At 46.6% G+C, this 22,534-nt stretch overlaps 2 protein-coding genes and 1 long non-coding RNA gene across 22 annotated transcripts in view; 2 read left to right on the top strand and 1 right to left on the bottom strand.

Moving 5' to 3' along the window:
• Tnrc6a (trinucleotide repeat containing adaptor 6A) overlaps nt 1-9,962 on the top strand; it is a 153,541-nt gene extending 143,579 nt beyond the window's left edge. For all 19 annotated transcript variants that reach the window (XM_087559779.1, XM_087559783.1, XM_087559784.1 and 16 more), the window contains 7 exon segments: nt 1,575-1,733; nt 2,205-2,345; nt 3,604-3,711; nt 4,647-4,868; nt 6,160-6,230; nt 6,748-6,887; nt 7,208-9,962. In XM_087559779.1, coding sequence (XP_087415905.1) covers nt 1,575-1,733; nt 2,205-2,345; nt 3,604-3,711; nt 4,647-4,868; nt 6,160-6,230; nt 6,748-6,887; nt 7,208-7,583 — 1,217 coding nt within the window. In that variant the 3' untranslated portion in view covers nt 7,584-9,962.
• LOC134483807 (uncharacterized) lies at nt 834-14,481 on the bottom strand. The gene is made up of 3 exons (XR_015652518.1): nt 14,217-14,481; nt 11,892-12,028; nt 834-2,777 (listed from the first exon to the last, which is right to left on the bottom strand). It is a non-coding gene; the product is annotated as an uncharacterized LOC134483807 (long non-coding RNA).
• Nucleotides 14,482-14,490: 9 nt separating this feature from the next.
• Slc5a11 (solute carrier family 5 member 11) overlaps nt 14,491-22,534 on the top strand; it is a 74,925-nt gene continuing 66,881 nt past the window's right edge. Inside the window, exon 1 of one of the 2 annotated variants that reach the window (XM_087630806.1) lies at nt 14,491-14,575. The gene's annotated coding sequence lies outside the window, so the exon portion shown is untranslated. The remainder of the gene's footprint in view (nt 14,576-22,534) is intronic. The other variant, XM_087630835.1, reaches the window with a different exon arrangement.

Here is a 22,534-nt window from a genome sequence, read left to right on the forward strand (position 1 = left end):
CAAGAGGTGAAGAGTTGGCTCAAGAGTTAAGAGCACTTACTGCTTTTCCAGAAACTTCCAAGTAGAAAACAAATTGATTTTAATTATGCTCTATTATAGAGACGTAGGCTGTATTAATTTTTTTAAACATCCCATTTTCTCTCTTTAAATAATGTATTTATTCTTTGAAGGTATAAATTGTCATATAACATGTATGTGTGTTTGTGGGTGTTTTTGTAAAACCACCTGCGACAACTGTGGAGGCCAGTTTATGCTGTCTTCTGGCCCCGTGACCTGTCCTTGAGTGTTACTCCCTCCCCACCCAGTCAGTGCCAATAGCTCTTCATCTGGGAGTGAGACTTTGTGTCCCTGCTGTATGCACCTACCATAAATTCCCTTCTTGATGGTCATTTAGGAGGTATCCAAGTGATTTTATTGTCCTTATCTTCTATTTTTTAACATTCTCTGAATTTAACTTGGTTTGTTCGGTTATATAGCATTAAATTATACAGCAATTTTCTGTTTGATTTTATTATGTAGCCCAGGGTGGTTTTGAACTCAAAATCTTCCTACCTTGGCTTCCCAGGTGCTGGGATTTCAGGTATATACTAACGCATCTGGCATCTCACACACATGTCATAGGGTTAATATTCATCTTTTCAGCAGCTAATTTAATTTCTTAAAATTACCTATTTATCTTCAAAAGTGGATGGGATTTCCTGTGCCTTCTTAAGATGATTCTAGACTCCTAGAATGCACAGATGAATAAGTACTTGTGGACATATAGTTGAACTTGTATACTATAGATGTTTCTGCACACACTTGCCCTAGAGAAACTCTTTTGCTAGCAGAGGTAAATGTGGACACCCATGGTACAGTATAATAAGTACTCTTAAGATGTAGCACATAGCGTTTTGTTAGAAGTCTGAGACAGTTCCATAGGAATGCCTGGGTGTACTGAGTCTCGAGAGGCTGTCTGATGATACTCAACCCTAAAGTCTTAAACTTAACCAACTACTAAGTTATAGGAAGACCAACTAAAAGAGAACAGCTTGATGTCTGCATCTGAGCTGGAAAGGAGGCAGAAGACAGAGTAGCAGATATGGAGTAAAACTTTTAGGCCATAATGAGATGGGGCTGGAGTGACAGGGCACATGGTTAATCCAGCTTTCCACTTGATAAAGGACCTCAATTTACTTTCCAGCACCAGTGTTAGGCAACTCACAGCTGACTTTAACTCCAGCCCAGGAAATCAGGCACTCTCTCTCTGCCTTCCATGAACACACACACACACACACACACACACACACACACACACACACACACACACACACAAGTAGAGGTAGAGATCTGGCACTTGGGCAAAGGGTCTGTCTTCATCAGAATGAAGTCATAAGCAGAGAGGCACAGAGAAAAGGAGCAACAGGAATCCTGGAGTGACTGATTCTTTCCACCTACTTTTCATGTGATGTGTCAAAATCCTTGCTTACTGTCTGTCAGAAAGCAGAGTGCTCCTTTTTTCTTGCATCTTCGTATAATGTACTGGACAGTTTGGCATCCATCATCACATTTCATCATCATGTTGTTCTTTGTAGGTGCTATTTCAAGTGGTTTTAGGCTGGAAGAGTCTCCATTTGTTCCCTATGACTTTATGAATAGCAGTACTTCACCAGCCAGTCCTCCAGGTTCAATAGGAGATGGCTGGCCACGTGCCAAATCGCCTAACGGCTCTAGCAGTGTTAACTGGCCACCAGGTAAGATGCTTACAACCTCTCCATGTCTAGTCTTAGCCACGGCTTAACCTGGTTCTGTGGTCAGAATTGCTGATGTGATGCAGTGAAGAGGCAGGCTTGGACTTGCGTCATGGACTACATGCTCCACTTTTCTGCTCTAAGCAGTGATGGTGGATGAATCCACTAGCTGCTGGGAGGAGTCTCTTGAGAACCTCTAGTTGGTGGTCCTTCTCTGACTGTCAAAGGACTTATTTGACACTGGGGATCACCAAAGGTGCATCTCTGGCCTGCTTGAGGTGCTGCAGTGCTGTAAGGCTAGAAACTCAGAAATTACTCCAGTTGTATGAATAAGCAAGTTAAGATTAGGGGTGTGAGATACTGTAATACCAGCCTGCCCTTTTAGGGTGTTGTCACACAGAATTTAGAAATGAATGTTTGGATATTTAATTTGAATTTTAAAGCTGTATACTAATTTTGAACTTTTATTTGCAGAATTTCGCCCTGGTGAACCATGGAAAGGTTATCCAAACATTGACCCTGAAACTGACCCTTACGTCACTCCTGGCAGTGTCATAAACAGTCTTTCAATTAATACTGTGCGGGAAGTTGACCACCTCAGGGACAGGAACAGTGGTACGTAGGGCGTGAGTTGGTATCAGGATGTTGTGCAGGAACATGGGATAATAACAGGTCAGGGTGGCTCGGGAACCTTTAGGCAGGATTCCTTCCCTTACACCCACAGGAGTTGTGACACAAAAACGCACTAACTGACTACTTTTAAGATGATTTGCATTTGTGCCTTGAGTAAGTGAACACCAAGGAAATGGCAAACATTTACTTTCCAATAACACTGTCAGTTGTAGCTACCGTCAGTTCTGTAGTTCACTTATCCTTGAAATGTTGATGTGCTTTCCTCAGGACAAACAGTCTGCCTGGGATCTCAAAGCTTCTAACCGTGAAACTGAGATGTATTTTCTTAAGGGTTGTCAAGTGCAGTAACCCTGTGGTACCTTGGGGCTGTTTTTCAGCGTAGGCGTATATGAATATTCTGTCTGTTGTTTTCTCCTAGAAGAAAGATTAGTGAAAAGAGTTACTGAAATATGAAAACTTTTTGTGTAAAACATATTCTTTCTATGTCCTTGAGTAATTTACAAAGAATGTAAAAGCTAACAGTCTTTACTAATACAGAGTTTATTAAGGTAGCAAGGGTTTGTCATATCCAGTGCTAAGTCAAGAATCCTGTCATTCTGAAAGAACAGAATCTGCCATATGATTGTGTAGAGGTCATGAAAGCCAATTCAGCAGAAGATGGTGAACACAGCAGAAGCGAGGCACGGGGAGTTAAGAATCAGTTGCTTATAGAAACTGTGTCTTTGTGGGAAGAATATTCTGAAAGTCAAAAGATTAGATTTTATATGTAAAAAAAAGCTACAACTAAAAGTTGTGAGTGGAAGGGTCAGTGTATCTAAATGGAGTGTAGAGTGAACTGTAGGGACCGACCTGGGCCCAGGCAATGTCCAGCTGTAGGCAAAACTAAAGGATGAGAATATGTTAATCTTGGGTACTGCCTGTGACAGACTGCCTTGATAACCTGTCTTGCCTGTACAAAGTCATTGCAGTTCAGAGTTAAGAGATAGGAACAGCAAGAACAGCCTCTTCAGTGCCCGGTGCTGGAAGGAGAGCCTGGCTCATCTAGCCACTGCACACACTCAGGGATCAAGAAGAAAATGCCTGTTCTAAGTCAGGGCAGAAACAATCAGCAGGAAGGAAGCTGCTGCCTTGAGCCCCATCTTTAATTCAAATCCTTTCAACTCCTATCTTGGGGCATGCTGTGATCCTGCAACTTCCAGGCACCGTTCTCTGCTCTGCTAACTGGACTCTTCTTCTGCAGGGTCATCCTCATCCTTGAACACCACGCTGCCTTCAACTAGTGCCTGGTCATCCATTCGTGCCTCCAACTACAATGTTCCCCTCAGCAGTACAGCACAAAGCACTTCAGGTGGGCCCTCTCAGAAACTGCCTACCTGTGGCTTTTCCTCTGCTGTCTTCTCAGGTTGTTGGGGAGTGTTTGTGGTCCTATCGAAGTGTGGCAAACATCATTTCTCCCCTCTGAAAAACAGTCTACATCTGCCATCTGATCCACCTCAGCCCTGTGATAAAGCACTGTTTAATCCAAAACCTTCTGAAAGCCATTTGTATTACTTATTTTCAATCCTTACAGACTGGTAGTTGTATAAAATATGGGAAGTGGGGATTGGGAGGTACTGTAGGAATGAGTGCGTCCTGGAGAGTTAGACCTCTGCAGTAAGCTAGATGGCCATAGCACCGGGTTTTCCGTGTGCATCTACTACAGCTCAGGCAAACTGCTGTGGCCAGGCTTCCTGTAGCCACACTTGGTGGAGCCTTGGTCTAATGGCCATGTTGTGCTTTATAATAACTCAAGTCTGAATGATCAAGAGTTGCTGAAAAGCTTCCCACTACTTTCTCTCCCCCTGTCTTTTAGCACTGTGTTTAACATAGTTGTCTCTCCCAGTAAGCATTTGCTGTACGACCTTGCTAACTTGGAGTAACTGCTATAGCCTTTCTCCTATGAGTAAATGATGAGCTTAAAATGGATTTGTGGCCTGTGTCTCTCTCAGGGGACCAGTTGGCTAGGAGTCCACATAGTCTTATAGTCTGTGTTGTAATCTTAGAGAGCGATTCTCTGCTTGCACAGTCTCAAGGCAGTAACAGACGAAAGCCCAGGTCCTGAGGGAGGATTGCCAGTTTTTCTCCTGTAGGCCTTTAACTGGATCTAGGGTTTTTGATAGTTTTTTGTTTATTTGACTCACTTTTCATGGTATAGTGAATATTATTGTGAATTTTCTCTTTCTAACATTATCCCACCTTTTTCAATTTTTCTTGTTTTCTTTTCCCCTCTTCTCCTCTGAGTAGCCAGAAATAGTGATTCCAAATTGACGTGGTCTCCTGGTTCAGTTACAAACACCTCTCTGGCTCATGAGCTGTGGAAAGTCCCTTTACCACCTAAAAACATCACTGCTCCGTCCCGCCCACCTCCGGGGCTGACTGGTCAGAAGCCACCCTTGTCTACGTGGGATAATTCTCCCCTTCGTGTAGGTGGAGGATGGGGAAATTCTGACGCCAGATATACCCCAGGTAGGACACAATAGCTACGGTGCTTGATTATGGGCTGTTTGTTGAATATTGGTTAGTACCGGCTCTCCAATTTAACATGGACCAACACTGTCAACTACGGGTCACACTCTCTAAAGGCAGAGTGAGCTTGAACAGAATTCCTAGTTCATCCCTACCTTTTACAATTTTCTTATCTTTGGGGGTCTTGACTATTAAGAATGTTTAGCCAAACCTGTGTCGTGGTGCTTGCCTGAAATCCTAGCAGAGGGGGGAGTGAGGGTAAGAACAGTAAGTATGAGGACATGGTGTCATCTGTCCATGAGACCCTGGAGATCCTGTCTAAATAGATAAGAATGCATACCCAAAGCAATGCTAGTGATGGGTGATCTCTCCTCAAAAACTCCTTGGGAATGCTTTTGTTTGTTTGTTTGTTATTTGTCTGTTTCTTTTTGTTCTTTTGTTGTTTGCTTGTTTTGTTTTGTTTTGGTTTTGGAGAAAAGGTTTCTCTGTGTAGCTCTAGTAGGTCCTAGAACTTACTCTGTAGACCTAGGCTGGCAGGAAACTTACTGAGCTCTACCTGCCTCTGCCTCCCAAGTGCTGGGGTTAAAGGTGTGCACCTCCTCAGCCCCAAGGGAATGCATCTTAAAAGGTCTGTTGGTTTCCTCTCTCATGGCTGGCTTGCAGACCAAGACTGTTACATAGAACATTAAGCTGGGTAGACTCTGTAGAAATTGGGCTCTTTTGGGTAGTAGCTTGGCCTGTCCCAAGAATGACCATGAAGCTAACTATTTAAGCAGATATTTGAGAGTGGAAGTGGATGCTATTGAGGTCAAGCAGACATAGGCCTACAGTGGCATACTGTGAAATACCTGTAAGGAGTCATGGGGCAGGTAGTTCTTAATTGTATTTAAATGTTACTTTCTAAAAGGAAAGGGATTGCCTTGGGGGGGTCATACAGGAAAGCCTCAATGGGGAGCTCACTTGGTAACCCAGACAAAATAAAAAAATGTCTGGGTGATACCAAAGAGTTCAGTGTCTTTAAAGGTTCTTTCTTAGAGACTCATTCAGAGAAGCTGACTTGAGGCCTGCCCTTAGGGGCGCTATTTGGAAGCAGTTTGCCCTAAACCAGAGGCACCGGAAGGTAGAGGTCAGCACCTGGTCCAAGCTGGAGCAAACCTGTGTCACAGGTCTTTGGGTTAAGTAGGCAAAAGAGAAAGAAGCCCAAATTCTTGCTGACTGAAATTAAGTGTGTTTGTCTTTAACAGTCGTTCAGGCAGAGCTATAGGATGCTGACTGCTTTTTCTTTGTTCAGGCTCCAGCTGGGGTGAGAGCAGCTCAGGGAGAATAACCAATTGGCTTGTTCTGAAGAACCTCACACCTCAGGTAAGGAGGGACCCCACACAGTGGGCCAGGAGTGCTTAGTGTTCCGAACAGGCCTGCCATTGGTCACCAAGGCTAAGCAGAGGATAGCATTCAGCTGCGTCCAATTCCATCCAGTGGATCTCATGCAGTGGCTCTCGTGTTGTGGCTCTCATGCAGTAGTAATCACGCTGTTATATTTAGGGCAGCACAACACCTCTGTCTTACCAATCCCGAGTGGTGCTGGGCTTTGCAGGCGTGTCTTTGTGGGATTATATCGCCCCTCCAGAAACTGTGGCCTACTCTTTCCTATCTGAGCACTTTCTTAGCCCCTGGGCTACTCCCACTCCTAGGGAGCAGCATCTTGAGGTTCTGTCGGGGTGTGGGGGAATATGGAGCCTCTCCTGGGGTGATAACTCATCGCTAGCTCTTGGCCCACTGCACATAAGGACGGGGCAAGGGGCACTGAGCCTGGCATGAGAAGGAGGTACCTTCCAGTGGCTCTTAGAGTGGAGCCCTAACGGTGTCCTGCTCTGTCTAGATTGACGGCTCCACTCTGCGCACCCTGTGCATGCAGCATGGCCCACTGATTACATTCCATCTGAACCTCCCACATGGAAATGCTCTGGTCCGTTACAGTTCAAAGGAAGAGGTAGTGAAGGCACAAAAGTCTCTGCACATGTAAGTCGGCCCCGACCCCTGTAGACCTGCCTAGTGTGGCCCTGGAGAGACGTAGGTGGAGGGATCACTTGAGCCCAGGAGTTGAAGGCTACTTCAGGAAGGATAGCAAGACCTTAGATCCTGGAGCAGCCCTTGCATTGCCCGTGGGAGGCACTCTGGTCTGGATACCCCATGGCCCCTGCTGGGACACGCTCTCTGGGCACGGAGCAGGCAGGGCTCCTTCTGCACCTCCTTGGTTTTCTCTCAGAGCAGGTCCCACCGCTAGTTGAACTTGTGAAGCTATGCAGCTCGAAGACCTCATGTTGTGCCCTCTCCTTTAGGTGTGTGCTGGGGAACACTACTATTCTCGCTGAGTTTGCCAGTGAAGAGGAGATCAGTCGCTTCTTTGCACAAAGTCAGTCTCTGACCCCTTCTCCTGGCTGGCAGTCTCTCGGGTCCAGCCAGAGCCGGCTGGGCTCCCTCGACTGTTCCCACTCATTCTCCAGCCGGACTGATCTCAATCACTGGAATGGTGCTGGGCTGTCGGGAACTAACTGTGGAGACCTTCACGGCACTTCCCTCTGGGGGACCCCACATTATTCCACAAGCCTGTGGGGTCCCCCAAGCAGCAGTGACCCCCGGGGAATTAGCAGCCCATCCCCCATTAATGCTTTTCTTTCTGTTGACCACCTGGGTGGGGGTGGAGAGTCCATGTAATCGCATAGGTATAGATGTAAACTGTGACCTCAAGAAGAGAAGGAAAGGAGCACTAAGTTGGGCTCGCCGCCTGCAGCCAGGGCCACCTGTGGGAACAGCTTTTTTCTGCACATTTTCCACTTTGTTTTCCCCAAAACATATCAGTTTGAATACTTGAATCATGCAGGCCAATATTATAATGTGAAAGGGTATCTATCTATTTACACTCCCAAATAGCGCCATACAGCTAACCGTGTGGAATGAGCTCACTAGTGTATTCATCATGTGTAGCCTTCAGATTCCTTCTTTCCTTCATTTCCATCCCCCATCCCCACCTTTTATTTTTATTTTTTTATTTTTTTTTTGTTTTTTTTTTTGTTTTTTTTTTTTTTTTTTTTTTGCAAAACCGTTTTGGGCTGATGTATGAGCTTTTACCTTTGCACTGAGTGACGTTCTCTCCGTCTGAGCGGCAGCGTGGGGGGCAGCTGCTCCAGTGTAAATGTTTACTCAAGGATGTTCCTAAAGGCGTGCGCTCTCTACTACGCCTCGTGTTGCCTACCTTAGTGTGGTGTCGTGGAGTTCAAGATCAAGTTGAGATACTGACGTAGGGTTCTTAATGAAAGTATTGCACCAGTTTTTTCATGTTGTAAAACTAAAGAATTTCGCTCTACAGTTTGAGAAACTGTGGCCACCGCTGTGACCCGCAGCCCGCCTGCTGCCCAGGTTGGGCCCTGCACTTTGAACAGGCTTTCCATGTTGTTTTGAAGGTTCCCACGGTGAACCTTCTTGTTTACAGATTTTTTGTTTGTTTTTTGAGAAAAAAAATGTTTACTCTTCCATCATTTAAAAAAAAAAATTAAAAGACAAAAAAAAAAAAAAAGCGGAGGGTGGTTAAAGACGCTTCTATCTCTGGGAAAAGAGCAGCATTGGCCATGTTCTTCTGTTTTCTATCCCCGTCCTGAATCAAAGAGCATGGTTCTCAGGAAACCAGTCCCCGGTCAAACAATCTTGTAGTTTCTTATAGGAAAGAAGAAACCCAACTCTTAGCACTGATACTACGTATTGCTCTGTTCAAGATTTTCTCTGCCAAAAAAAAAGAAAAAAAGAAAAAAAAAAAAAAGAAAAGAAAAACCGCGCTTCGAGCTGGAGTTGCCGCCTGCTTTCAGATGCTGTCCTTTAGTAGTGGGTGATGATGGTTTGCTAATCGCTAGGTGACTTTTGTAACCCCATCAGTGGCTCTCATGTCTCTGCTCTCTTGTGACTGTGTTCATGTTTAACTGTTGTACCTTAAAGCCGAGATCAGTAACTATGCATACTGTAACCAAGACATTGGGCTTACAGAGTTGTTTGTTGTATAAAAATTTTAAATGTTGTTGCAAACTAACGAGTTACACCATTTTAAAATTTCTTTCCTCCCCAGCCCCTGTTGTTCTGCCCACAAATGGTATTATAATGCTTGCTTAGTCAGAGAGACTAAACAAGGGTAAAGTTTTAACAGTACAGAGTATGCCGTCATTTCATTGCCTTGATTCTAACGTTTGTGTCCTAAGACGCAAAAGAGGTCAGTGGCTTTTAACTGTTTACAAATAGGATGTGATTGTAAGTGTACACTTTGGTTGTGTTTGAATTATGAAATCTTCAGATAATAAACCATGACTTTTTGGCTGCTCAACATTAATTGTCTCTTTTTTGTGAATTTATTCGTAGGCTCTTTTATAATGAAAGTTACAAAGTTGCTGCATGTGAGAGGTCTTCTCATAGAGCAGCAGATTAAAAATCTAAGCAAATATTTGAACGTTTTACCTGAACTTCTCCACAATCACCCTGAGATAATGTGAGAACAGTGGAAACTGTAGCTTGCTCCCTCCTCCCCTGAGCATCTTTGGGAGCTTGTTGCTCAAAGCTCTTCTCTGGCTTCACCTTCCCCACCATCTGTGCCCATCTCAAGCCTCAGCGGGACCATTCGGAACACGAAGCTTACTGACTTGACAGCATCCTAGCGTTAACCTCTCATACCTCACACAGTGGGGATGCCACCACCTGGACTGGCCTCTCTTCCCCGTGCCCTCCGCCCCTCCTCGCTGCAGGAGCTCTGGGCGCAGAACCTGTATGACTTCAGTCACGCTCCACTTGCCAGGTGTAAGCTAATGTTGGACACCGTAACCTAAACAAATGTTTAACGCGTTCGGTGTGTGTTGACGTCCATACTGGTTTTTCCAAAAACCAAAGGTAGCTTTGAAAAACCATGTGTGGAGATGTTTGGAACATTAAGCTGAGTGACCGTTAGGGGCTTTGAGTAGTATATAACTGACTTCATGACTTCGTTAATTGTATTGTTAAAAGTGTTTGGGAGTTTTTTGCGCTTGTTATGTGGAAATAAAGTGTTTGATTTAAAAAATATATTTTAAGTGGTTTTGATACTTGCCTTATTCTTAATAACTGCTTCTTATCACCGTTGGGTCTCCAAATCCCTCCCAGTTATCAGTACCTCATTCTTAGCCGTCCCTTCCCACAGGCCAGTGTCTGACAGACCTCCACCTGCTGACTGACTGACCCAGGCCCAGTGCAGTGTGCTCCCACTTCCACTTCAGCCGTAAGCTGCCCTGCAGTTGCTCTTCCCTCCATGGCAGACCTTCCTGAACTTGTCCTCAGACACGACCCGCTCACCTCTGCTTGCTGCAGGGCCAAAGGCTCGCTGGTGCTCTCTCCAGTTAGAGGAAGAAGAGTGCCTCACACCCTCCATCTGGGACCTGCGGAGTCCTAGCTCCACAGGCAGTTTTTTAAGACTTAACTCATTCTATGTAAGTGAGTACACTGACACTCTTCAGACACAGGAGAGGACATCGGATCCCATTACAGATGGTTGTGAGCCACCATGTGGTTGCTGGGAATTGAACTCAGGACCTCTGGAAGAGCAGTGGGTGCTCTTAACCGCTGAGCCATCTCTCCAGCCTCTAGCTTTTATTTTCTTAATGTCTGTGTGTGGTGCGCACACCCGTGCCAGAGGAAGACATTGGGTGTGTTCACTGCTCTCCACCTTCTGCTTACAACACACTGTTTCCTGGACAACCTCTGCCAGGACCCACAGGCCTCACTTAAAGAAGCTCACCATAGTATCTAGTGAGTGGTACAGCCTTTAATCCCAGTGCTCGGGAGGCAGAGGCAGGTGGATCTCTGAGTTCGAGGTCACCTTGGTCTACAAAGCAAGTACTTGGACAGTCAAAAAGTCAAACCCTTTCAAAAAGACCAGGGGCTTGGGGAGTGGGCAAGGGCAGGTGTGGTAGAAAATACTTGCCAGGCTGCAGGGAGTGAGTTAGAGCTAACTGTAGGACTGACAACCTTGAGCTTGCAGCCCTGCCCAAGCCCAGGATGTCTTACTCTGGCCAGGGGAGCCAGTCCACAGGCAGGAAAGCCATGTAAAGTGACACTTAGGTCAGTAAAGGAGAACTTTACTTGGAACCTTATGACCTCTGGACCAATGTGTGTGCAGTGTGTGGGCCTCCGTTTATTGGAGGGGGGTTAAGTTTATTTTGTGTGTATGGGTGTTTTGTCTGTATTTGTGTACCATGCCTGTGGAGGCTAGGGGAGTGTTGGGTCCCCTGGAACTGGAGTTACATTTGACTATGAACCTCCACGTGGGTGTTGGGGATTGAACCCAGGTCCTCGGTATGAACAGTGCTCCTAGCTGTTGAGTCATGGCTCCAGTCCCAGTCACCTAGGTTTTAAAGAGTTTGATTGTTTTAGAAACAAAACTAAACACAAAAAGAAAAACCCTAACTTCCTTGCTAAGGAAAGCTGGCATCATTCCCTTATACAGAAAAATCCCAGGAGAGAGAGAGAGAGAGAGAGAGAGAGAGAGAGAGAGAGAGAGAGAGAGAGAGAGAGAGAGGTCCCCCCTAAGGGTTGGGCTCTGAGCGGATACCTGAATAGCACTGTAGCAGTCACACATGGACATCTGAGAGCGAGGTGGACTTGGAGGGGCTCCGGAATGCTCAGGTGGGAGCCAGGGAACAGCAAAGAAGCTGGTGGAGCAGGACAGGCTAGGGCTCTTAGGAAGGAGCCATGCTTTTCAGTCCTGCCTGCCTAGGAGGATGGCCTGCGCCCTGACCTCATTTCATAGGGCCCAAGGTTTCAGCGCCTTAATACTTCTACAGCAAGTGTGGAGCCATCCCCTGGGTTCTTTTTGTCTGGTCTTTCCTGTAAGGTGTGGCCCCAGGCCCAGCCTTATTTCCCACATTACTGACCCTGGTGGAAATAGAATGCTTGGTGTCCTGACTGCTTTAGTCAACAATGCAGTGTACACCAACTGACATGTACACACACACATACCTGTAACCTGGCTCTGGCTGCAGGTTGGAGTTTCTAGATGCAACTTCTAGTTGTGATGTTGTGCACTGATAGCTGTGACCATCAAGGAAAACTTGGGAATCCATGTTTCTCTTTATTTCTTACGGCTGCATATAGATCTACAGATATAAAGACAGTTTTGGTTAAAAAATGTAAACTGGGGGATAAGGAGATGTCCTGGGGGCCAAACTGCTTGCTGTATCAGCATGAAGACCGGAGTTCAGTTCCCTAGTACTCACTCAAGAAGTGAGTCTGGCACTATGCTCCAGTAATCCCAGCACTGAGTGGCACAAATGGGATCCTGGGTATCTGTCTAGTCAGCCAGTCTAGACTGTCTTTTAGAGGACCCAAGTCCAATTAGAGAGCTCAAGCTCAGTGAGTCTCAAGAAGTAAGGTGAGGGTGCTGGCAAAATGGCTCGTGGGGTGGGGAACTTGCTTCAAAAACTGATGGCCTGAGTCCTTCAGTCTTTGGAGGTCACATAAAGGAGTAAGGAGGTAACCAGGGCCACAAAGTAGTCCCCTAATCTGGACTCGAGTACCCTACCCCCACCACAACCCCCCCCCACACACATACACACACACATAGGTAGGTAGTGACAGAGATACCAACAATTGCCCTGGCTTTACAGATCCCCCTACTCATATGTACACTCATACACATACTCATGTGCACACACTCATACACACTAATGCACAAGTCGTGCACACACATATACCACACAAATGCACGCACGTCACACACATGCACATGCTCATATGCACACTTTCACTCACACACGAATGTGCACACTCATACACCACCCCAGCAGGGGTGCAATTGAGTGGTAGATCATTTGCCTAGCATGCTCAAAGCATGAGGAGGAAATACAATTTTTTTCCTTTGAAATGTGTGTGTGTTCTGCGGGAATGTGTGCATATGCTCCACATGTAAGCAGTGCCCAAGGAAGCCGGAAGAGAGTCAAGTCTCATAGAACTAGAGTTACAGGTTACCGGTAGTGAGCTGCCATGTGGGTGCTAAGAACCCGGGTCCACTGGGAGAGCAGCCAGTGCTCTCAACCACTGGTCTGTCTCTTCAACCCCAAATAAATATTCTTAAATTGAGTCTTGACTTTGAGGTAAACCAAATTTTAGAAATCTCCTAAAGAGGGCTGAAGTAATGTCTCATCAGTTAAGAGCGCTGACTCCTCTTTCAGGGGACCCAAGTTCAATGCCCTCATGGAGCAGCTCTTACTATCTGTAACTACAGTCCCGGGGTACCTACTATCCCAACTAGAGTCCCACGCCCTCTTCTGGCCTCCGAGAGCACCAGGCAAGCACAGACAGCTCATAAATGTGTGCAGCCAGTCACAGCCATAAAGAACAATAAATCTTTAAAAGTAGATCAAAGCTCTTAGGTGAAACTGTGAATGTCCAGGGGCGAGGGAGCGGACCAGGGCAGAGCTCTTACACTTGCCTGTTACTGCTTGGAAGCGCCTCTCCTTCCTGGTTAAGGAGGTTTTGGAATTGGAGCTACCTAGGGTGAAAGTCCCAGCAGACCACTTGCATAGCCCAGCACTGGCCCTTGCATAGCAACCAGCCCACCTGTCTTCCTATCGAGAGTTTCTGGCAGGGCCATGTCAGCATCCTACCACGTCCACCCCGCAAAACCCTCTCTGCCTCAGCATCTCTCTGTTTCTTCATAACATTCAGCTCCTTGTGTTTTCTTAAACAATTTTCCTACAGTCAGTTGCCAGAGCTCACAACATGGCTTCAGACAGAATCTTGCTCACTGGCTTACAGAGCCACCACCACAGTCAAAATGAAATCTGGCCTTCATTCCTCCGTTCAGTCTGATCCTTGCTGTGATTTCAGCCCTTCAGTGACTTTCTTCAGCAACTGGCGAGAGCCAGTCTCCTCACCCCAGCTCAGGAGCCAGGACTGCAAGGTGGTCTCCTGGCATCTGAGTAGCCTCCCTCCTACCTCAGAGCACGAACTCTTGCCTATACCACTTTAATCCCAGATGTGCGGCTGATTGCCTCCTGACCCCACAGCAGGTGCTACTTTAGGAAACCCTTTCTAAGGGCAGTGCCCCCTCTCAACTAGGGCAAATTTGTCCTCATCAATACTGCGACAATGTGGCCACACCTGTAGACCCTGTTAATGGAGAGAGCCATGAACGCCATTCCCTACCAACAAAGAAAATGTGAATGCTGTTAATTTAACATGCATCCTGCACCCAGCACCCGGCACCCAGCACCCAGCACCCAGCATCCGGCACCCAGCAGCCTACGAGCCCAGTATTGACAGCAACACCAGTCCAGCACTCACCAGCTGTCTGCACCCTCGGGGCCTTGTTGTCTCAGATAAATCCAGTGCACCCCTGCCAAGGCCAGTAAGCCGTCTATAGGCTCCAAATGTAACATAGGCAATGAGAATGTTCAATGGGACTTCCAGCTGTCAAGCCTTCGAGAAATGCCCAGATCTTACTGTGGCCTGGGAGTCTTGTGTGATCCTCTTCTATAGCAGACCTCTGAATGCCTGTCCCTTTTCGAGCACTTCAGGGCTTCTAGCCCTTTCTTCTCAACTTGGCTTCAGGTTTCCTGGTGCCTGGCAACTTTCCTGGCCCCAACACAGCTACCTGTGTGAGAGACTGGGAGGAGCTACAGCCAGCAAGCTCTACTCACAAGGTAACCTACACATTCCAAAGAGGACCCCACAGCCAGGAGAGAGGAGACAGGAGATAGAAGGGATATGGCCCAACCCCCTTTTTTTACTTTTGAGACAGGCACTTACTGTGTAGCCCAGGCTAACTTCAAGCACAGGATCCTCTGGCTTCAGCTTCTTGGGTGCTGCTGAGGTTACAGGAATGCATCACTGCTCTAGGTAGAGACTCTGCTTAATGCACTGGGTATAAAGTGATGAGCATTTGCTGGGGCGGCCTGGCTCTGTCCTCCCATTCATTACAATTCACATGCTAGAAACTTGATCTCACTCGCATAATGGTACTTGGAGGCTTTCCCGTCCGTGGCCTAATGGGTTAAGTTAATGGGTATGGAATGTGGCTGTGTCATAAATGTAAGCTCTCTCCAGAAAGCTTGCTCTAGCTCCGAGCTAAGACATAGCAAGAAGACCCTTGCTAGATGCCAAATACAAGCCAACACCATGTTCTTGGAATTCCCAGCCTCCAGAACTGTGAGCTAAATAACCCTCTATTTTTTATAAGTTATGCAGCTTCAGATATTTTGTGACAGCAACAGCAAGTAGACTGAGGCAGCAGGCAAGCAGGGAAAGGGTGGGCTAGAAGAGCTGGGAGGCTGAGGGATGACAACACACAAAGGCAGGAAGCCTTGCTTCTGTGAAGTTCTGTGGGGCGGAGTTGTATAAGGAAGTTAGGTTGGAAGTCAGTGAACTGTGAGAAGGAGGTGGGGAATGAGGCAGGGCCAGGAGCTGCACCAATGCGCATGTGTACCCTTAAAGAAGCAGCCAGACCATTCAGAATACACCCCAAGAGGAGTAGAAGGCCTCAGATGGGAAAAGCCAAAAGGGAGTTCTGAAAGGCAGAAGTCACAGGAAGGAGGTGGAAGCAAGACACTTCCTGTCAGGGAAGAAGAATTTCGATATCAATAAGATAGAATCTTCCAAGGCTAATTTTGTGTGTCAGGTTGGTTGAACTATGGTATCGCAAATATATGATTACTATTATTCTGGATGTTTCTATGAGGCTATGCCTGGCTCTGATGAACATTTAAAACTGAAGATTGTGCTCCATAATGTGGGTGGAGTCACAGGAAATCAGTCGGAGGTTCGACAGAAGAAAGGAGTGACCTCCCTCACCCTGGGGACTTCTGGAGTAGTTAGCCAGAGAAGGAATGCTATCAGCTTTTTCAGAATCTGCAGACAACCCCATAGTCCACCGGCAAATTTTACACTTGCCGACTTCTATAAGCACAGCAGCTGCTCCACAAAATCAAACACTGAGGCACCCGCTCCGCACCTCTCCCTCTCCCCCCCCACCACAGAGAGAAAGAGAGAGATTAACAAAAAAAATCAAACAATATAAGCTTACAAAAAAATAGGAGGAGGAGGACGAGGAGAAGGGGAAGGGAAAGAAGAAGAAGGAGAAGGAGAAGGAGAAGGAGAAGGAGAAGGAGAAGGAGAAGGAGAAGGAGAAGGAGAAGGAGAAGGAGAAGGAGAAGGAGAAGGAAAGAGAAGAAGAAGAAACAACCCAGTCTGGCAGTGGTGGTTCAGGCCTTTAACCCCAGTACTTGGGAGGCAGAGGCAGGTAGGTTCTGTTGAGTTTGAGGTCAGCCTGGTCTACAGAGTGAGCTCCAGGACATTCAGGGCTACACAGAGAAACCCTGTCTCAAAAACAAGCAAGCAAGCAGACAAAGCCTGGCTCCTTACTCTAAAAGCATTTACTTATTAGAAAGAGCCTAACTATTTCAATGACAGAGTTCCCATGCAGTAATCCATTCACCAGTCAGAGGCGCCTGGCTGTGCTCGGTGGTGCCGGTTCCTGTTAGATTGTCAGCAGTGTGAAAACAAAGCAGTGAGTGTGCTCAGAGTCCAGGGGCTCCGCGGACAAGCTCAAACCTGACTCATCACTGTGTTTGCTAGATCTCCCCCATTTCCTCTGCAGACTGCCCTTCCTTACTCTACGCAACCATCAGTTGGCTGGGTCTTGGGCTGGAGTAGAACCCTCCATGAGGTCATGAGCATGCAGTGCTCTACACTGAACAGACAACGGTGTCACGGTGTATCCTGGGCTGGTTTGATTTCCTGCCTCTGCCTCCTGAGTGCTGTCAGGAATGGCTCACTCCACCTGTCTGTTCTGCATGTTTCTATAGCTGTAGTTGTCCAATATGTAGGTTGCCGGTTCTGCCTGTATGGTTTTGAAGCTCTTCCAGGTTGTAACGTGGATCAGAACCTCCTTCTTTTTCATGTCCTAATAACACTCCTCCGACAGTCTAGAATGCGCTGTAGCCATCCTGTCCTCTGTACTGGCGTTGCAGGGTCTTCTCCTCTGGGACTGTCAAGGACAGAGCTTCTGTGTTTTGTGTGAAGTTTCTAAGAGAAGTGTGGGTATATCCTTCCTCCCACATCCCAGTACCCACAATTGCAATGGAGGCACAGCATTGTGATGTATGTGACATTGTGATGGGCACCTCATTGACACTCCAAGTCTCTGCTTCCTCAGATGTAGATACGTCATGAGACAACTTGTCTACCATTCTAAATCTTTGAGCACCAAAGACTTTTTTGGTGAATTTGTGTTAAACCCATGCAGTATAAAATTGATGGGGTGGAGTCTATGTAAAGGTTTTATTGTCATTTATTTAGGTGCTGAGGATGGTGCACAGGGCCTGGAACATGCCGTTCTCTAGCACTGAACCATGCCACTATTGCTGAACCATGGCTCAACCTTTGTGGTGGTTTGAATATGCTTGGCCCAGGGACTGGTACTATTAGGAGGTGTGGCCTTGTTGGAGGAAGTGTGTTACTGTGGAGGTGGGCAATGAGATCCTCCTCCTAACCACATGGGAGTCAGCTCTTCCTGCACATGCCTGTCTAAACGCTGCCGCGCTCCTGCATTGATGATAATGGACTGAACCTCTGAACCTGCAAGCCAGCCCCAGTTAAATGTTGTCCTTATAAGAGTTGCTTTGGTCATGGTGTCTGTTCACAGCAGTAAAACCCTAACTAAGGCAATCTTATTCACAGGCTTTATTTTTCTTATAAAAAGTTCTGTCTAGGGAGGAGGAGATGGCAAAGTGAGGACCAGAGCTTGCAGTGAAAGCATGAGGATCTGAGTTCGTACCCCTAGCTTTGAATAAACAAAGTCAGGCATGGCCATGTGCAACTGTTAACATCAGCGCTACAGGGCATGGAGACAGGCGCCTCATTGAATTCAGTGGCCACCAGCCTGACTGCAAACATCAAATTCCAGATTCAGTGAGAAACCCTCAGGACTGGAGAGATGGCCCAGCGGTTAAGAGCACTGCCCTGGTTGCTCTTCTAGAGGATCCAGGTTCGATTCCCAGTACCCAGATGGCAGCTCACACCTGTCTGTAACTCCAGTACCAGGGGATCCGACACTCTCACATAGACACGCATGCAGGCAAAACATCAATACATATAAAATTAAAAAAATAAATTATAAAAAAGAAGAAATAGAGATCCTACCCTGTGGGGGAAGACACCTAATATGGCCCAACATGCATGCCTGCATATGTTAGACACACAACATAAAAGTTCTTTAATCATTAAATGAAATAGAAAAGTCTGTTCTCTGGTTGAAACATCTTAGGTGGAAACATGACTGTATTTACTTCATTGCCCCAGGTGCCACCAGTGTTCCTATAGAGCAGGAAGAACAATGCCCTATGCTACTCGAGCCAGGCTAATTTTGCCTGCTATGTAGTATTCCAGTAGCTGAATTAGGTTTTGCAAGTGTTTGTTGGCCAAGAGGCCAAGTGTGGAAGCAGGATCCCCCCCCCCCGCCCAGTCTCTAATGCATCTCCCTAGAACAAGCCCTTGGTGTGTAGATAGGATACAGATGCTGGTAACTCAAGGTTACCAGACAAAGCTGCCTGGAGATGCTCTGTGCCTTCTGTGTTCAGCACCCACCACAGAACTTCATAGGATTTCTGCTTAGGAAATAGCAGTGTCAGCATATCCCAAGAATAGAATTTTGAGCCCTGGGAAGTTAAATGTCACCCATCAGAAGGCCCAAGTCAAGAGTCAGTGGCCTTGACAAGAGTGATCTTCAAGTCCCTGATAAGTAACCTGGGTTAACTGTTATTGTCATAGCTAACATGAGAGATGCTAGCTACACAGAGTTGGCAGAAGGCCAAGACTATGTCACACAGTGCACATAAGCACATGAACACACACATGCATATATACACATATTCACATACACACACAAACTGGCAGGAGACTAAGACTATGTTACACAGTGTACATGGGCAGGTGAATACACACACACACACACACACACACACACACACACACACACACACACACACACACACACACACTGTTTCCCCATTTTGATTCAGAGGGCTTCAAGCTTACAGGGCAAACATTCAATCAACTGGGTGTATCCCTAGCCTCAAATTAGTGATTTTCAAAGTTAACTAAGAGCACCTGAAGCCAGGGAGTTTGTTCAAATTTCTCTTCCGTTTCATCTAAAAGTATAAAATCCTGAGTTTTCTACATCCAGTCCAGAGACTTGGGATCAAAGGCAAGGCAAGGTGGAGAGTGCAGGATATTGATGAGGCTCATCCACTGTCTGAAGCTTGCAGTTGGTAAAGTTTGAAGATGTGCTGTTCTGAGGGGATTTCTGCTAGGCATGGTGTGGTGGTGTGTTAATGAGAATGTCCCCACAGGCTCATATATTTGAATACTGGGTCCCCAGTTGGTAGAACTCTGGGAGGAGTAGGTGGTGTGGCCTTTTTGGAGGAGACGTGTCGCTGGGGCAGGCTTTGAGGTTTCCAAAGCCCGCAGTATTTTGTTAGCTCTCTGCTTTGTCCTTCGGATCAATGTTAGTTCCCAGCTACTGCTCCAGTGCTTGTCTGCCTGCTGCCATGCTCCCCGCCATGCTGGTCATGAGCTATAATCCTCAGGAACTGAGAGCCCAGATAAACTCTTTTATAAGTTGCCTTGGTCATGGTGTCTTATCACAGCAATAGGAAAGTAACTTAGACACATAGCAGGTCTGGTGGGGTTTACGATAGACTAGCCCAGACCACCAAGCCACCCAGAAGCTGCACAAACCAAGGCCTGGGGAAATCTAAAATGCCTGTTCCGAAGCTACCTGGCTGGTGAGGTGGGAAGCAACAGAGCTGGAACTTTGTGGCTTCATAACAGCCAAGAAAGCCTTTTGTGCGACTCGTTCCCCACTAGGCAGATGGACAGTGCCGCAACCACTTGGGGACAGCTTCGCTATTTCTGAGGCAAACACGTACTGACCACAGGTTCCAGCTGCTTCCCTCCCCAGTCATTGCCTAGAGAAAGGATGTGTCAGCATAAGAATGTCCACTATTTTCCATGGCACTTGGACCACAGAGAAGCCAGTTCAAACGTCCGCTAGCAGAGGAGCTGATGTGAGTGACATACTGTTGTGTGTCCGACTGCTGATCCAAGGAACAGAAACAAGTGCCAAAATCAGTACCAAGTGAAGCAAGCAAGTGCCAAAGTATAGAGCACGTGATGGACCGCAGACACATCTCTAGAGACTCCAGACATAACCTGGGGTTGTCTGTGGGCGAGGCTGGGGGAGGGTGACAGCACTTGGGACACCAGAAGGGACAATGGCTGCTATTTTGTGGTGATGGTGTTGTAGGTACATGAATCCTCCAGACTTGTATTTTCAGTGTGTGTGGTTGTCAGCTCCCATAACACCATTTGTTTGTTATTTCATTTGGCCCTTTAATTAATTAGCCTATTTAGTTTACTCATCTTTATTTGTTTTATGCTTATATTTATTAATTGATTGGTTGATGGTGTCTGTGTGAGCTGGGACAGCTTGAGGAAATCCTTTCCTACATAGGTGTGAAGGATCAAACTCAGGTCAGCAGGCTTGGCAGGAGCCTTCACTGAGACATCTTGCTGCTCTTGTTTTTTATTTTTATTGCTTTACCTTTAAAAAAAAGTATTAACTGCTTGATGTGTGTGTATGCTTGTGTTCATGAATGTGGGTGGCTCGTGGTGTGAGGCTGCTCGGGTACCCGCCTTGTATGTAAGTGGAGAAGGCAGCCACAGGGGGGCGCCCAGAGACAGTCTTCTGAAAAAAACAAAAAACAAAAAACAAAAAAAAAACAAAAAAACAAACTGGCAACCTCAATTAGGAGCGGGCTCAGCTGAGTTTCCCACATAATTCTACTTAAAATTTAAAATCCCAAACTTATAGCACCCAGATACATCACTGACCATTCTCTTATAAATCTCCTCCCTGGCGGGCACAGCAGCCTCACGTCTCTGATCTTGCTGACAGACGTTAGCCTAGGGAAGTAAAGCATCTCCTCACTGCTGATGTGACCACCCATCATGAGCATCTGGACGGATCTCTTCCCAAACCTTAAATGTCCATGGACTCATCTAGGGTGGCCATTCTCAACCTGTGGGTCACAACCCCTTTGTCGGGGTGGGAGTGGGGGTGTCAAACAACCCTTTCCAGGGGTCGTTTGAGACCATTGGAAAACAGGTTTATCCAAAAACATGGTTTATAGCAGACAGTAGCAAAATTATGGTTATGAAGTAGCAACAAAAATAATTTTATGGTTGGGGGTCACCACAGCATGAGGAACTGTATGAAAGGGTTGCAGCATTGGGGAGGTTGAGAACCACGGCACTAGGGGATTTCATTCAAATATAGAGCTTGACTTGTGTGGGTGCTGCTACTGTAGGCCAGAGGACCACGAGCTTAGGTTAGCACTGAAGTCTTCAACCACAGAGAACTGTACTGCTGCACTCTGTCTCTGATTGCCACTGTAAGTGGTCCAGGGATGCCTTACTCCCTCTCCTTGGAAATATGAGGCTCCTCCATCCTCAAGGGTTCACTTCATCTACTGGGACCAAAGTAGTATACTGTCACTCTCCTGTCACAACCAGGGGAGAGGGAGTCACCGTGGTGCTGTACAGCCTTGATTCCCCAGGCTCCACACCAAGGGTGAGTGCTTTCCACTGGGCAGAGCTTGCACAGTGAAGCTATGACTTATGTGACTGCACTGTTACCAGCTCTGTTACTGGAGGAGAGGGCACTGCCCTAAGAAGGAGGCCAACAGTACTTGCTCCAAGAAGGGACCAGTCAAATAAATCATAGTGCACCCAGAAACTGAAATGCTCGGCCACCAGATGATTAAGTATGTCTATGAAGATGATACTAGGTGTCATTTTTTTAATTTGGGGGAGGGGGAAATAGCATTCATGAGCCATACATTCATTCCAAAGACAGTGCTGAGTCTTAGAAAGCACCCTGGGGTGCTGCTAGGTGCAATTTGGTCTCAGGGCAGGGTTGTGTAATTAGAAAAGGATCAAGGTAGATTACGAAGGGCAAACCGCATTCCCTGCCTCAGATTGGATTCAAGATATCTGACGTTAGGGTTCGCATGGAGACACACAGGGATCAAGTCAAAGTCACGCCAGACCTTGCTTTTTCCAGTAAATCCTTATTATCCAAGACAGCAACCAGAGGCAGTGGGTCTGTTGACTTGTCTGTCCCGCACATCTTCCCATTTCCAGACACTCCAAACCAGTTTCCTCCCAGAACAAGTGGATGTGCAGAAAACTCATCCTGTCCCTCCACAGTGATTGGTGCATAGTTGAGCATGTGACCAAACGGGAACCAAAGATAGTCTGGCCAAGGAAGTAAGGCTTGTCAAATATGTTAAGGAATCTTTGCTTCCTCTTGACCTTGAACTCTTGAGGATGTCTGATGAGTTTTTCAAGATCCTAATGAGAAAATATTCGCTAGAGAGTAGAGACAAGACGAAGCCCTGAGAATCAACACTGAGTAGGTCAGACCCTGAGCTTTGGGTTTGGATCATGTGAGCCAACCTTTTTGCTTCCAATCAGTTTGAACTGAGGAGCTTGCTCTCCTGTGCTAATAACAAGGACACCTAGGACCCTGATGCGATTGCCCA

Source organism: Rattus norvegicus, chromosome 1 (genome assembly GCF_021556685.1).
Source record: "Rattus norvegicus strain SHRSP/BbbUtx chromosome 1, alternate assembly SHRSP_T2T, whole genome shotgun sequence".
NCBI classification, from domain to species: Eukaryota; Metazoa; Chordata; class Mammalia; order Rodentia; family Muridae; genus Rattus; species Rattus norvegicus.